Source organism: Arachis hypogaea, chromosome 15 (genome assembly GCF_003086295.3).
Source record: "Arachis hypogaea cultivar Tifrunner chromosome 15, arahy.Tifrunner.gnm2.J5K5, whole genome shotgun sequence".
Taxonomy (NCBI): domain Eukaryota; kingdom Viridiplantae; phylum Streptophyta; class Magnoliopsida; order Fabales; family Fabaceae; genus Arachis; species Arachis hypogaea.
In genome coordinates, this window is record NC_092050.1 from 129,987,321 (window position 1) to 130,004,461 (window position 17,141).

The following is a 17,141-nucleotide window of genomic DNA, read 5'->3' on the forward strand; positions in this document are numbered from 1 at the left end:
AGTAGTAGCATTCATGGATATTGGAAACCGGTCAAACTTTACTATACACAATCATGGCCGAAGCAAACACTTATATGATTTCGTAGGTAGAGTTTAGATTCTGTTACCGAGACAAAAGCAATAAACGGTGGTATTTGTAAATAGAGATACAAATTTCTTTCTGTTTTAAAACAAAGACAGAATGTTTATTTCTATTTCTTTCTTTGTATCTCTTTTCCTTTGTACTAAATTATTTCTAGCATCCCTGAAGCAGAATTTTACTATTACCCTCTTTAAAATAACATATAAATTACTTTTTCTAATGTGTTATATTTTAATGGGTGTTTATTTATTTTAAATTTTTTTAGTAGAATTTGTTGGATGATTAATTTATCTAATAAAATAAAAAATAAAAAATTGATTTCAGGTTATTAAAATTTATTAAAAATTTAACAAAATATCTGAAAAATAATGTTATATATTACTCTTTTATTTTTCACACAAAATCTCTGATTTCTGACAAAAATTAAATAAAAATCAAGACCTTCATAAAAAATAATTGCAAACTAGCTACATTAATTTTTAAAAAATACTTCAATTTCTTTCTTTCTTTTTTCATATAATTCTAAACCAAATTGTGTAGAATAGATTTTTAAATTAAAAATCTATTTGACATGATAAATTTTTTAAATTAAAAATTTTTACTGTGACACTAATTCGTGTTTCTATTTTTAATTTGTCACATCAATATTTTAGTTTAGAATTTAGTTAATATAAAATTTTTTTTTAAATTTATATTTTAATAAATATATAACAAATATATTAAAATAAACATCAAATTAGAATATGACACATCATAGAGGGTAACTTACATATTACTTTAGAGAAGGTAGGATAGCATTCACCTATATAATATATATATCATGTAGTTCTTTTTTTTTTCTCCTTATAGTAATTGCTCAACTGGCTGTTGTTATTTTTAGCTCTTGTAATAAACTTTACTTTATTGCGATGAACTCTTTCTTTAAAAAAAAATTGCTCAACTGTCCTCACACCTAAGTATGTGGGGCAAGATGGAAAGCACATATCAGCTGGCAACTTCAGAAATACTTTGTAAAGAGGGTTGCCAAAATCTTGTCTTAGCTGTGGCACTGGCACCACCACCATTATTATTATTACTTGAGATTGTTGTCTTGGATCCATGTATTTTAGGTTCTGTACCCTGAAAAGAATAAATATAACTGAAGTTTATTAGTTTATATATCATGTCTAATTTCTTGCAATAATTTTTCGGTTTAATTACTCTGTTAGTCCTTATAGTTTTGTGAAATTTTCAATTAGGTCCCTATATTTTTTTTCCTTTTAATTGAGTACTTGCACTAAATTTTTTTTAAATTGGGTCTCTACACTTTTTTTTCCTTTTATTTGGGTCCCTATACCAATTTTTTTTAGTTAGGTCCTTATAAAATTAAGCCAATTACTATTAAGAGAGACTTAATTGAAAAAAAATATTTAGTACAGGGACCGAATTAAAAAAAAAGTATAAAGACCTAATTGAAAATTTCACGAAACTATAGGACCAACAGAATAATTAAACCTAATTTTTCACAACCAATATTTGTTTGATTTTTGTCATCTACTATTTTTTATGTAGATGTCTCATTCCAATGTGAAGGGAAGATTATTACTAAGAACATATCAATTACCCCAAAGAAACTAATAAATCAAGCCTTAATAGTATATATCCATACATAGCATTCATAACATTTGAATAAAATCAAAATTTAACACTAAAAAAATTTTAGTTCCAATAACACTCCAAAATAATGAATGTAATTCTTTTGTAGAACATGATAATGCCATTCCTCTTTTAATAGTTACTCTTTTTTTCTACGAATTCATACAAAGATACAATAAAAAAAAATCATACAAAGAGTGATAATATAAAAAATGAGAATAAAACCGTCATTTCCCTTCTTTCATTTAGGACAATTTTATTGGACATTATACTTTTTTTTAGGGTGCGATGATATTCCTTTTGAATATGCAGAAAAAAACTACAAGAAGCACCAAACTAATATTACTTGAAAGTTAAAAATTAAAAGAACAATGATAAAAACAGTTTAGAGAAGGAAGGAAAAAAATATATAATTTTTGGTTGAGAGTTGAGACTTACCTGGATGTCTTCCGGGTCAAACATTCTTGCTGCTTTCTCCATTTCCAACCTATTCTTTTTCCTAACACAACCTAGTTTCTGGGCTGATTCTAACTTGTTTTTCTTCTTTGTGTGCTTCCTTTCTCTTAGCCCCTTCATAACCTCTGCATTCAACAAGCACTTAGTGCATCAAATTTGGAATAAGCATAATAAGGACTTTAAAAAGAAATTCTGAAATTAAAATCACTAGCACTAAACAACTAAAATAACTAATATTTATGACGGATATCTTAAACATTTTCATAAAAAATCTCCCAAATACCAAATGAAACAAAAAATAATATGATCCTAAACTTAGAATGGACATTAAAGAATAAATTTCTCTGAGGAATACTTAATATTTATCATCAAATTTTTTTCTAAGCGGTTCAAATGGGATTAGTTGTGTTAGAAAGGGTAGGAGAGAATAGTAGAAAAAAGATTTGTGTATATTCGAGTAGTATATAATGATATTTATAGGTGTTAAGAGAATCAAAATAATAAAAACGTAATATTTTATAATAAATATTCAAATATGTTAAATAATTCTAATAAATGGTAATTAATCTTAATATATTCTAACTAAGTTGCAAAATTCAATAATGAAAAAATTGAGAAGAGGAATAGCATCTAACCTTGAGTAGTAACAAGCCTATAAACATGGCCAAGAAGGAGTGTATCTGTGGGCTTGAGAAGCTTGATGCAAGTTACACGAATTTGGTTGTTATTATTATTGTTAACGTTTTTGTTGTTGTTGTTGTTGCTACTTGTTGTTGCACACAAGGTGGTGGAGACAACGAGGGCAACATAATGACCAGGGTTTGTTTTCATAACATGAGTGGCACTAACAGAAGAATAAAACCTTTCTATTTTCCCACTTTGGTGTTGTATCACTAGTGTTGCTTTATCAATGGCTTGGCAATTCCCCATTAATGAAAAAGAAGAGGAAAATGCACTAGGCCTATTAGGTTCAACTCAAGACACTTATTGGAAGGACTATTTATATTTGCATCTGCAAGTTAAGCCAATAGTTAATGAAATATGTTTCATTTACATCTTCTTTTCAAATATTATTTAGTATTCTTAGTTTTATTATTATTATTATTTTATATAATATGAGTCACTTTCGGAAAGGAATATGCATTTGAGAACAATATTAACTTCAAATTATATTTAAAGTTTTTAATTAATTTAGCATTAAAATTTTTTAATCTTTGATATATAATTAAATGTAAGATTTATTAGTTAAAAATATCAAAAGTACACTTGTTAAAGAGATAAGAATAGCAAAAATTCTAAAAAAGTTTTATGTATTTAATGTATTTTCAATAAGAGAATCTACTAAGTGAATTGTTAAATAAAATTCTAGGGTGCATGTTAAGATGAAAAGAAAAAATAGTGAAAAAGATGAAGATTCTCTTTGATAAATAGTTAGATACTTATTTTAAAAAATGTATCATTTTATTTTTATTAATTTTTAAAAATAGATTATACACTCATTTTCATTCCCTCTACACAATTTTTTTTTTTATCATAGAATTGTCCAAATTTTAGAACATCTCTAATGCTCACTTTAAGTTTAATTTCATTTTAGATCATTACAAAAATCACATCAACATTTGTCGAATCGTATACCATAATTATTGATTTAAGACTAAATGTAAAATTTATCACTCTAATATTTAGTTTCAATTTATTTTAAACTTTATACAAAGTGATAAAATTTAATTAGTTCTTCATCAAAATGAAATTATCTGTAAAAATTTTATCAATAATCTTTAACGTAAAATAAAAATTAAAATAATTTCATTTTATATATATATATATACCAAATTTAAAACTCCAAAAATATTTTATTAGAATCGTTCTTAAAATTTCCTATTGCTAACACAATAAACTAGTGAAATCCATATCATTTTATAATAATTTCTAATGTAAAAATTGTTACTGTTTTATTTTATATATACGGCAGATTTAAAATTTCAAGAACACTATTGAATTTGTTCTTATTTTTCCCACAGCTAACACAATAAAGAAGGATTGACGTGGCAGTAAGTGATTGGATGGAGAAATTAATAATTTGAATTTGTTTTTCTAAATGATGTTCTCAAGTAGTGTGTGACGAGAGTGGCTCTTCTCCAGTGGAAAATCTCATCCTTTATTGCTCTCTCTCATTTATTTTTTAGTCTCACTTATAGAATTAAAAGTGAGAGATCACATTTTATTTTCTTTATTGACAAAAAAAATTGGAAAAGATCCATTTTCGTGTGTGGCAAGATAGTTGAATTAGAATAATGTGATGTAAAGGGGAGTGAAGTGCAGCGCGCTTACACTTTCTGTCCCTCACCAACTCGAGCATTGGGTAAATGGCATTCATACCTCATATTCACGTGCTACTATATGGATTTGATCACCCCAACTACCTCACACCTCTCTATGGACACACACATTTAAAAGGACCAACATATCATTTTTCTATGACAAAGACTAGATAAATTGTAAGATTGGTCAAATAGATTAGTTAGTAACTTAGTGTTTTAATTAATTGGTGTTTTAAGTTTAAAACTTAAAAATGGAAGAACAAAAATTCATAGTAAACTTCAATATAAAATTTAATCGAATTTTAGTTTTTTTTTGTAAGGCTCTAAAAAGATAATCTCCTATGTGAAGTTCTTTCGCTCTCCCCTTCAAAATCAAAATATTCCAATGAATATTTATTGGGTAATATTACAACTTGATCTTTAATTTTTTAAATATTAGTCAACCTTGTTTATTATAAAATAAAAAAAATACTATGTGCATATTAAAAATTAATTACCAAAAAAGATATTATATATTTATATATGAATATATGTATTATTTAAATTATTTTTAATGTGTTTTTATATTTTAATATATATTCTATATGAATGACTGATTTAGTAGTTAATTTTTAATGTACACCTAGTATGATTATTGTAATAAAATAAAAAGATTAATTAATCCTTAATATTCTTTAAAGCGTAACAAAGTAATCTTTTTTTTTATATTAAACTACTCTTCCCCCTCAACCCATGACAACAATAGAGAAGTCTCGTAACCTGTAAATTTAGCCGAGAATATATAAATTCAGTTCTAGTTTTAGTCTTTATTATCTTATCTTATCTTTATGTTATCTTCTTATCTTATCTTATCTTATCTTTACTTTTATCTTTCGTAGGCAATGCTCTATATATATTTAGTTTTACCTTCACATTTTCAATTCAATTTAATCATTCAACAATCAATAAAAATTTCTTCATCTTTACTTTTCCTTTTCTTTCACAATTTTATCATTTTCTAAAAAGTTATATGGTAGGATAATTAAATTTTTTGAAATTTTAAAATAAGATATTAAACTTTTATTTTATTTTTTTAGAGATTAATTTGTCAAATCATATTTTAAAAGATTAAGGAATAATTTGTCAATTTTTTCTTAGAAACTAATTTATTCAAAACAAAAATTGTGAGAAACCAATTTAAGTATATTAATCATATTTACCTTATGACTTTTAGTTTTTATTTTCTTATGTCCATCCCGATCATCATGAATTATCCCCTTTCATTAATTACTACAAAAAAATTGATAGATAGCGGCGATTTTTGACACGGCTGCTATTTGTCGATATTGTGGCAGTCATGGCAGCAGCACCAATGATGGTTATTTTAAAGAGAAGTTGTAAAACCAAATGAAAGAAGATAGCTAATTATTTTCCATTTCTTTATAAATTATAATATAGCGACTCTCGCAGTATTGGGCATGCAAATTTTGACTTAAGTGGTCCTTTTTATGACATGTTAATTTTTGAATTAAATCATATGGTTTCTCATCAATTATTGCTTGTTGCTTTTGGTCTGAAGGAGGGTGCAACAGAGTGGTCAAAAGAGGCATAATGGGTGGTACTAGTAGTGAGTTGCATCATCACCATGTTTGACAACCACGAGCACCATGCACTGCCCCAATGATTATCGCCAAATCTTGAATTGCATGAGAATCTCATCCATCACTCCTGTTCCTACTTGTGAGAATATTTTCCAACTTCTTTCATAATAATGCCTCGAATCCGAATATGCATGCTACAAGAACATCATGGCACGTTACGCAATTTAAGAATAACATCATCTTGCATTGGGCATAAAAATAAATTTAGTCATTAATCAACTCTTCGTATTAAAAATGCATATTGAAATATAGAATAACTAAATAGTTATATGTAAAATCAGCCGCGTCCATAGCCACTTTCTCAAATTTCATAAACTGAAACAACCTTATTGATTTGGGAATAGTTGTTGGTCCGTCCCTACCATCTCGGAACCACAATGTTATACTTCGGAACGGATTTTTGGTTTACAAAAAAAAATCTCGGACCTCAACGGAAAGAGCCACGATCCTCGGAACTCAAACACTAAGATCAGTTTTGATCTTGCCTGGGAATAGATCAGCTTCAATTTCTCGGAATCGGCCGAGCTATGAGTCGCAAGGTTGAACGTCCGTCTCTTAGAATCCGAGCTTCCTGTCTTTGCTGTTTGTGTGAGAGCACGAGCAATACAAAGAGGGTGGAGTGTACCTGCAAAGGCACTTCAATGCTTAAGTCAGTATAGTGTTAAATTCAGAACTGTCCTTCAAAGAGATACTTTACCTTTCTTTTATAGATATTTCTTCGTCCGTTACATTTTGGGTGATCAATCGTCGGTTTCTGCGATGATTGGTTTTGTAACCGATTTTATCATACCGTTTGAGACGTCGGTTATGATAAGAGCATTGATGTCACCGAGTTATAGCTCATAAGATCCGAGCAGTAACGGAAAATGACGAGTTATGGTGACTGCCAATAACGGTCATGAGGCCGAGTTATAGCTCGTATTAATGGTGACCATATCAAGTTTCAACACAACAATAAATAGAGAACAAGCACTAGTAACAGGATCATCAAAAAAACAAAGAGACATTCTTACTTGAGAAATTTGGTTTAGTATAAGATTTAATACTGACTTGAGCGTTGGAGTCCTTTTTACAGGTCTCCAACTTCAGTTCCAGCCTCAACCGGACAAACGAAGAGATCACGGCTCAACTTGTAGTAGGAAGCTGGATAAAGCTGCCTTTTGCAACAAACAATATCTCGGAAGCTCCTTATCAGGACGGAACATTGGCACCTACTGTGGGCCCGTTCATTTTGAATAACCCCACAACGACCTTTTTTCCTGTTTTCAAAACTATGTCTGATGGCGCTGTACATCCTCCTTCTCATGATGAGCTTGTGGCCATGAATGCGGCCCTCCATGCAGAGGTCAAGAAAATGGCCGACCTCCTAGCTGATAGAGCCAACGGAAGCAAGAACGGAGGAGATAGGAAAGATGTCAACAAAGAAAATGATGAGGAAGAGGAGCAATCGCAAACAAATACCATTCTGGATCCGAAACCTTCAAAGCCAGCAAGGAAAAAAAAAACCCTTTCTCAAAGGAGATAATGGAATTTCAGATGCCAAAAAATTTTACGCTCCCGACCACTCTGAAGCCATATGAAGGAATTGGTGACCCAAAAATACACGTTACAAAATTTGAATCTATGATGTTTTTAAATCGTACCTCTGGCCCAATTTTATGTTGTTCTTTTCCTACATTTTTGGACGGAGCTGCTTTACTTTGGTTTTCTAGTTTGCCTGCAGGATCAATAACCAGTTTCGACGAGTTCGCTGAACTATTCATCAACCACTTTCCAGCATCCAAGATCTATGTCTATGATTCTGACTACCTCAGCACCATCAAGCAGGGCCAGTACGAAAGCTTAAAAGATTACATGACAAGGTTCGCTAACGTGGCAATGAAGATGCTTGATCTCAGTCCTGACGTACATTTACATGCTCTGAAGAGTGGCCTCTGACCTAGAAAATTCCAGGAAACAATTGCCGTCGCGAAACCCAAAGCGTTGGCCGAGTTCAGGGACAAGGCAACTAGACAGATAGAAACTAAAGAACTCCGGGAGGCCAGAAAAGCTAAGAGGCAAACACCTAGAAGGGATGATGATAAACCTAGAAAGACACACCACATGCGAGAACAAAAGAAACCGTTCAAGTTGACACCTAAGTTTGACTACACATTTCAACACGAAAAGAGAAGACATATCAAAGAGATCCTCCATACAAAGCTCATCGAAGTGCCCAGTAAAGCAGGAACCTACGAGGAACAAAAGTATGTTGACAGAAGTAAGTATTGCGCCTTCCACCAGAAGTTCGAACATACCACCGTCGAATGCATAGTGGCCAAAGATCTACTGGAACGTCTAGCATGGCAAGATTGTTGGACAAATATGTAACCGGCCGAATACAAAAAGATGTTACAGGTCAGATAGCAGCAGATCACCAGCACATAACTCTGGATACCAACAAAGAGCAATGGCCTGCCTCCAGTTAACCTAATGCAGTAAGAAAAATAATCAACTACATATCAGGAGGATTCTCATACCATGGAGAGACAAGCTTAGAAGAAAAAGGAGTTATAGGACCATGCTAACACTGTAGAGAGAAACAACATAATAACAACCGATTTCTACTACTCCCAGTATCACCTTTACAAGTTCGATCTACAATCTCAAAGTGCTAACCTCGACGACCCTGTAGTAATTTCAGTCACAACTGGAGAAATGACAATTCGAAAAGTCCTCATGGACCCCGGAAGCAGTGCAAACGTACTTTTCTTATCTACTTTAAAGAAAATGCAGCTAAACGAAAAAGCGCTCCAACCATCATCTGGTGAGCTAGTCAGATTCTCCAGAGAAAGAGTCCCAGTAACAGGTTATGTATGGGTGCGGACCACCCTAGGGGAGTATCCTAACTCTAAGACCTTAGACATTCAATATTTGGTAGTTAATTGTATTAGCCCGTATAACATCATACTAGGAAGACCCTCCCTAAACTCTTTTGGAGCTATTGTCTCTATTGTTCACCCGTGTGTTAAGTTCCATGTGCAGTGTGATATTATTGCAACTGTCCATTCTGACCGAAAGGAGGCAAGACAGTGCTACAATGCAGGACTCAAGATCAAACAAACCGAAGGATCAATTCCGAGGATCAACTCGGTCTATAATACAAATGACATGCCAAAGATAAATTAGCTAGACCCACGGCTAAACGAAGAAGAACAACCTTCACCAACCGACAACCTCCGAAAGGTAACGCTAACTAATGATGAACTGCAAAGCACTAACATCGATTACACTTTGAATGCAGATGAAATGTAGAAACTTATTACCCTGCTCCGAGCAAATGTTGACTTATTTGCCTGGACCCCAGCTGATATGTTAGGAATAATCTTGGATGTGATACGCCATAAGCTCACTGTAGATCCAAGAGCTCGTCCAATCAAACAAAAGAAGCGTAACCTAGGATGGGAAAAGAAAGAAGCTGCCAACAAAGAAACACAGAAGCTGCTAAACGCGGGTTTTATTCGGGAAATCAGATTCACATCGTGGCTAGCAAATGTAGTAATGGTAAAGAAAAACTCCGGCAAATGGCGAATGTGCGTGGATTTTACAGGCTTGAACAAAGTATGCCCGAAAGATTCCTACCCTTTACTGTGCATTAACAAGTTAGTTGATAAGACGTCGGGTTTCAGAGTGTTGAGTTTCATGGATGCCTACTCAAGATATAACCAAATACTAATGCACCCTGACGATGAAGAGAAAACTGCATTTATAACCGACCAAGGGAACTTTTGTTACAAAGTAATGCCTTTCGGTCTTAAGAATACAGGGGCAACCTACCAGAGGCTAATGGACAAGGTTTTTCAGCAACAGATAGGAAAGAATATGGAGGTATACATGGACGACATGGTGGTCAAGTCGACAACGGAAGAAAACCATAAAACCGACCTTCTGGAAGTTTTTGAACAATTGAGAAAGCATAATATGAGGCTAAACCCAGAAAAATGCACGTTTGGAGTGCAAGGCAGAAAATTCCTCGGTTTTATGCTAACACACCGTAGAATAGAGGCAAATCTAGAAAAATGTTAAGCTATAATACAAATGAAGTCACCTACAACGATCAAGGAGGTACAACAACTAACAAGAAGATTGGCAGCCCTATCACGATTCTTGCCAACATCGGCGGCAAGATCATATCATATCTTCAACAGTTTAAAGAAATCCAAAGACTTTACATGGTCGGAGGAATGTGAGAAAGATTTTGCTGAATTTAAAGAACTCCTCGCCTTCCCACCTGTATTACATAAACCGATGCACGATAAGCCTTTATATTTATACATATCAGTATCTACTCATACAATCTCTTCTGTACTTGTCATAGAAACAGGTAAAAAACAACATCCAGTATACTTTGTGAGCAAAGTCTTATAAAATGCAGAAACACGATACCCGGACATTGAGAAATTAGCATATACCTTGATCATTACAGCAAGACGCCATCGTCATTATTTCCAAAGCCATGAGATTATACTTCGAACTCAATAACCATTATAACAGGTGCTGGTGCACCCTGACCTAGCAAGAAGATTAATCAAATAGTTGATCGAGTTATCTGAATATGATATCTCATACCAAGTTCGAGGCTCATTAAAATCACAGATCCTTGCCGATTTTATCTCAAAATTTACTGCAGTAGATATACCTTACCCAAATGGGAGTTATACATTGCTGGAGCCTCCAACGAGGATGTCAATGGAGCCGGAATCATCCTTAAAGACAACACAAGTGTGTCAACCGAACAATCAATAAAATATTCCTTTACAACAAGCAATAGCCAATCCGAGTATGAGGCTTTGCTAGCTGGATTATGCCTAGCTGACGAGGTTAATATCAAACATCTGAAGGTCTACTGTGACTCATTGCTAGTCGCCCAACAGGTAAAGAAAAATTTCCAAGTACGAGACCTTTTGCTAGAACAATACTTAGATAAAGTAAAACACTTAATACAACAATTTAAACATTTTCAAAAAATACATATACCTTGGGAAGAAAATCAGAGAGCAGATATTTTATCTAAATTGGTCACTTCAATAAAAATAGATATCGCGTCGACGCTATCTCAACTAATATTGAAAGAGCCTAGTATATATAGAATGTTTGTTTTGAGTTTATCACAGGAAGAAGACTGGCAAACACAATTCATCATTTATTTAAGCCATGGAAGTATACTAGCGGCAAACCCACCGAAGAGGCCAACCGGCAGCCACAATAGAAACCAGAAGAGTACCGGCCAACAAGGTTCGTTCAAGGTATGGTGATGTCTAGGCTACAGTTACGTAATATTTAGGCTAGAAAGGTTTTTTTTCCTTGGTCAAATGGTTGACTTTGGTTTTTATTTTTTCTGGCCTTTCTTATTAATGAAAAATTTAATTAATTATATTTTTTCAGATGTTAAAGGATTATTTTTTTTCTTTTTATTTTTGATTTTTATCCAATATTATTGAACACATAATTTGTGCTTGATCTAGATTCAGATCACTTTTACATCTTAGATTCAAAGCCAACTTGACAATGACCTTTTTTTTAATAAATTTTTGGGTATGGGAAAGGCTATGATACGTGATTTATTTATAAGGCCCATTAAGGGTGAGACTGGGCCACTACCCGGATTAGAATCCAAATTGTAATGCTATTTTGTCTAACAAAAAATTGTCAGAAAAAAAAATTGCAAATAAAATTAATATTTTATTGAACAACCATGCTCTACATAGGAACAATAATCCATAATAACTTTGTTGCAGACGGCAGCAGAGGTTGTGGCTCACAAAGAGACGAAACTGATATCCACCCAAGGGAAGCATTTCACCCGATTAGTTGGACCCTCACAAAACACTCGTGGAAGTTTGTATGGATACCCAACAACAATGCCCAAGAATAACTACGAGCGCACCTCTGCAAATTTGCTAAGAACGGGTTCCATTGGTGGAAACTCAAAATTCCCTGGACTAGGACCTGCTGATCCAATACAGGAATTTCTAGTGAACCGACCTCTATTAGGTCATCTAAACGGACCACGGCCGCGGCCGTCCACCTCTGTTAGATTGTTTTGCAGTCTGATTAACACAATGTGCTTGGACGCCTTCTTAGAGGTTCCCGCAGACCAGCGATTGCTGAAGCCAACGGACAACAAATTCACTGACTTGCAGAGAGTAGTTGCTGCATATGCATTTAACCCAATGGGAGACCCCATGTAAGTTCCGATAGTGAAACTCTTTGATTACGATACTTGTTTGTGACCTGTATTTATTTGGCCTCTAATTTGTTAAGTTGAGATTCACAAACTACCTTGCAGGGAAGAACTGGTTAGGTTTGGACATTTTGTGTTGCAGCACCACAACATACTCACCCTCCACCCCCTCATATGCCGGACGATAACATTTTTGAAATGTTAGCCTTATGGCTAAGTTTAGCCACTCGCGGAAACGATAGGGTAGAATTCTGGACCTTGCCTCCTGGATTCGCGGTAAGTCGGCCAATGACACAGTAAAATGTGTGGTATAATTTTCTTTATCGATGATTAGCAACAAAATGTACAGATTGATTTTCGGGAGGGAAGCTCTGCTGAGGAACTGGAGAGTCGTTACAAGGAGAGATGGATGAGGCCCTCTAAAAGCCTCAACTATGTAAGTTGTTGCCGTAGTTATCGTTGTTGGCAAATACAATCAATTCATGCCTCACAATTGTTGGTATTCTTTTAGGTTTATATCCAGGTAAAGGATGCATGTGGACACTGGTATCTGGCGGTTATGGCATTCTGAGAGCGGACCTTGTATCATTTGGATGCTAGTATGGATGAAGAGGGGAGCGTTAGTAGGAAACTATTCGTCAGAAATCTGGGGGAGGCCCTTTCCCGATTGGTTGCTATTGGGGAGTATTCACCACCAACACTTAAGTGAAATGAGAATCATCGGCAGGCTGCTGTAGGGTTGTGAGCTGAAATATGGGTTTGAGACAGGGATCTCCATGTCAAAGTTGTCACTGCCACCATCACCATCCCAAAAGAAACTAGTGTATTCCATATCCGTCCATTCCGGCCTATAAGAATCATCTTGGGGGCTCTAAAAAGCTATAACTAATTAATGTTTTATAACAAAAAATATATTGATATATAAGACTAAAGTAATTGTACTTTTGTCTTTAGTTATTTTTATTAGTAATATATGCTTAATGAAGCACAATCTAAACAAATGCTATAAGCCGATTTGCTTAACAAACCTCAACGTGATGAATGTTCTCCTCCAACGCATTACTATAACGACGATGCCCATGTCTGCGTCTCTGGCTGTTTAAAGCACATGACACCCGGTTATGCCCGACGCGGCGTCAAACACCACACCGCTTAACACCTTGCACCGACGAGGTGATTCATCGAACCCCTTCTTTGGGGCTTATTGTGACGCACCATCAGGGGGTTCCTAATGCAGCCCTCAAGGGTGGTTGACTCTGCATGTGGCTCGGTCCTTTCCCTGTCAGCTTGCATACCTTTTTTTCGTTCTTTAAGAAGTACTATCTCATTCCAAAATTTATCCGTCAGTTCGTAGAATTCAGCATCGCCAGCAGAACCAAGAAGGCATAACTCCCTGCAAAGATTGCTTAGCATCCAGTTACGGCAAGTGACCATTGAATCCCAGCAAAAGGGGCCATTATCCATGAATGCACGAACCCTTGAACGTGCATTTTTGGACCACCTATCAAGAATGAGACTCTTGGGTAACTCAGTAGCATCAAGATGAACAAGGACGGCAACAACATGATCGCATGGTATGCCAAGCGATTCCATCCTCATGCAACTACACTTGTATATTTCTTCATTCGGATAGTGAGATACGCGCCACTCTTTATGCAAGCTTCCAGAATGTGAAAGCGTGTAAATCTCAAAAATTGGTGTGTACGTGCACGAACGAATCTTCAAAGTGCAAGCTCGCAAAAGCATTGGACGAAATAGTAAGAATATCTCTCTGGTGAGCATGTTTGCTACCGACCTCTCCAAATCATGCAACGGGCTTTGTAGTACTACGTCCCCAACAATTGACTGTAAATCAAACTGTGCTTCTCTAGATCTCATTTGGAAAATACACCGAAAGAACTATTCAACAAAATCTCTCAGGTTATGCCTAGAATGAACAAATTTTCCAAGCATAGAATGCAATCCCTCGCATCTAGAGGTTGTGCGAAAGCCTCCAAAAAAACGTCCTCTAATGTGAGCGGTTGCCCACATCTTGCGCCTGGCATAAAGGTCACAAACCCATTCATTGTCATGAAGACCCAAGCTAGACACCAACTTCTCCCATTTCTCTTCAAACTCTGACAGCTCATAATCAAAAAGCATACATTTCTTAAACTCGGACGTAAATGTTGGGTTGCTGAGGTTTGATGTTGCATTCCTTATCAGGTACCAAGCACATAGGTGGTGATAAGCACTGGCAAACACAGTCTCAATGGCCTTTTTCATTGCTCCATGCCCATTGGTAATCACACACCCAGGCTTCTTTCCCTTCATGGCATCTAGAAACTGTTCAAGTAACCACGTATAGGTTGCCTCGTTCTCACTTGCAACAAGTGCAGATGCAAACACAATGGTTTGGTTATGATGATTGACACCGGAAAACACAACTAAAGGGCACATATACTTATTCTTTCGATAAGTCGCATCAAATGCAACCACATCCCCAAACAAATGGTAGTCCAATTGGCTACAATTGTCTGACCAGAAAAGGTGGACCAATCGACCCTCATCATCTGCCAGGTATCGCACGAATATTCCTGGGCTCTCTGCTGCCGTTGATTCCAAATACTTAAGGCAAGCCATGGTATCACCGCCTATGAGCCTCCGTTGCTTGTCTATCTGATTATACATATCTCTTTTCAAAAAGGGCACATTATGAAATCCGCCTGCAGTGTGTACAAATGATGAATAAATCTGAGGAGTTTTAATACCAACTTTCAGCATCATGTTCATCTGATCAATTGCAGCAGAATTCATTTTCCTATGCCCAAGAAGCATAAAAGTTAACATATCATCAAGCATCTCATGGTTGTGTTCCTCTTGAAAGTAGGTTACAATCCATCTGCCCGTCTCCTCATGTATATGCACACGCATCTCTGCCCCACATCCACATCTAGTTGTAGGCTTTGGTTCCTGTTTGCGTCGAGCAGCGTCATTACCAGAGCACGAGTCTCTAAAACCCTGTCTAAAGCACACAAATGCTTGTTGTGTCACGTCATTGTTCACATTACGTCGTATCCGACTCTTCCGTGCAGAAAAACCATTCATTTTGACATACAAGTTGTAGAAGGAAAAGGCAACCGATCGATCTGGAAAATGAAGCCTTCGAATCTGATATGCAGTTAGCTCTTTAAACTTCATGGTCCGAAGGTCCGCAATCCCGTCAATTAATCTGTTCTCTCAGTTATCATAGAAATTATCCCCACAATATTCATCGGAATCGGAAACACAATCAGGCACATCTTCGAATGTCCTTTCCTGGGGATCTAAATCATGCAACACATTCATTCTTTCACTGTCCAGCGGTGCTTCTTGCTCTGCACAAAAATCTTCTAACCCTAACTGAAACCATATCGGCAGAGACACAAATCAGAGTTTAACAAAATGTCATCAACAACATTGAGCTGCAAAAATATTACTTCGAAAAAGAAATATAGTATCGTTACCATGAAAACCGATAGGACACGACAATGCAATCACAAGGGGGCTACACTCCACAACAAAAATAGAGCATTGCTACCGTAATTAACATTGCACTCCGACTAAGAAGCCATTCTAGGGTTTCGATGAGGAAATTCAGGGGATCACTAGCCCATTCCCAAACCTGACCCGACATTCAAACTCGCAGTGCCGAATCAAGAGGAGACCATGAATTAGCCTCGACAGTGGCCTTTACTTCTTTTCTTTCTTTATTTTTTCTTTGGCCCTGCCTTCTTTTTTTTTAATCTTACCTATCACATTTCATCACTTTTTTTTACCTAACATTCCACCCATTAAGTGATTTCAGGCCCATATTGGCTTTGTGGTTATGTTTAAGAAATTGTCTTTAAATTTGGGGCAACCTTCTAATATCAATAATTCCAATGGTCAAAACAAAAATACTAGTAAAACATGGGTGAGTTTTAGCCTGGACCTCGCTGATTCAGGTTTCCTATGCGCCTTGTATGGAGTCAAGTGGTGTCACAAGTTGTTGGTGACGCGTGTTACAATTTTTTTGAAATCTGACACATAGTACATATCCCCTCAACCAGTTAATTGCTGAAGAAGTTTTTGGTAAAATAGTGATACATTCCCCACATTTGGGTTTCTATGTAATTACTGAAAATGTGGATATGTGAAGTTAAATATAGAAATAATTTTTTGTGGATGGACTTTTTTAAGCAATATGATTTGGGCTGGGGCTTATTCTCATTCGTAGGCTAGTAGTTGTTAGCCCATTAGTAGTTGGATAATAATTTTTATTCACCTTTATTCAATTTCTGACCCGTTAACACTCTAACCCATTTAGAATTTCAAAATGAAGCCTGAACTAGACAATAACCTCAATCTAAAATATATATTGTGTGCCTGGTGATGGTTTTATACTGGGTTTGTACTACTTGAGAAATATGGAAGAGTGCATGAAGCGTTTTCTCTTCTTTGCCGTTACAAAGGGCCATGTCTCTGGTGTGTACACTAGCTGGGAGTAGTCCAATGAACAAGTTTTAAACTTCATCCATCCAGAATTTTATTGTTTCAATAGCTATGAACAAGCCACATTATGCTTTAAAGCTAGAATGTATATGATTTCCTCAGAGAAATCTGCGACGTTTGAACTGAGTGGAAACTCACGCAAAGCATCTAGTCAAAAGCTTCCATTGTTATGCGGTGGACCACGTAGGCGTCCTGTTGTGACATGTAAGGACTATAATTAAATTTTTGGCTAAGGTTCCCATCCTTCCTCCTTTATTTTAGATGTACCGTTA

General features: G+C 35.4%; 2 protein-coding genes across 2 annotated transcripts; both read right to left on the bottom strand.

Moving 5' to 3' along the window:
* Nucleotides 1–908: 908 nt before the first annotated feature.
* On the bottom strand, nt 909–3,139 carry LOC112750685 (uncharacterized). The gene is made up of 3 exons (XM_025799497.2): nt 2,809–3,139; nt 2,156–2,298; nt 909–1,201 (listed from the first exon to the last, which is right to left on the bottom strand). The coding sequence occupies exons 1-3, from the start codon at nt 3,101–3,103 to the stop codon at nt 1,067–1,069; spliced, it is 573 nt and encodes a 190-aa protein (XP_025655282.1). The 5' UTR covers nt 3,104–3,139; the 3' UTR covers nt 909–1,066.
* Nucleotides 3,140–13,250: 10,111 nt separating this feature from the next.
* On the bottom strand, nt 13,251–16,175 carry LOC112750686 (protein FAR1-RELATED SEQUENCE 5-like). The gene is made up of 2 exons (XM_025799498.3): nt 15,843–16,175; nt 13,251–15,738 (listed from the first exon to the last, which is right to left on the bottom strand). Exon 2 carries the CDS (start codon nt 15,535–15,537, stop codon nt 14,257–14,259), a length of 1,281 nt encoding a protein of 426 aa, XP_025655283.1. The 5' UTR covers nt 15,538–15,738; nt 15,843–16,175; the 3' UTR covers nt 13,251–14,256.
* Between the last annotated feature and the right edge of the window lie 966 nt (nt 16,176–17,141).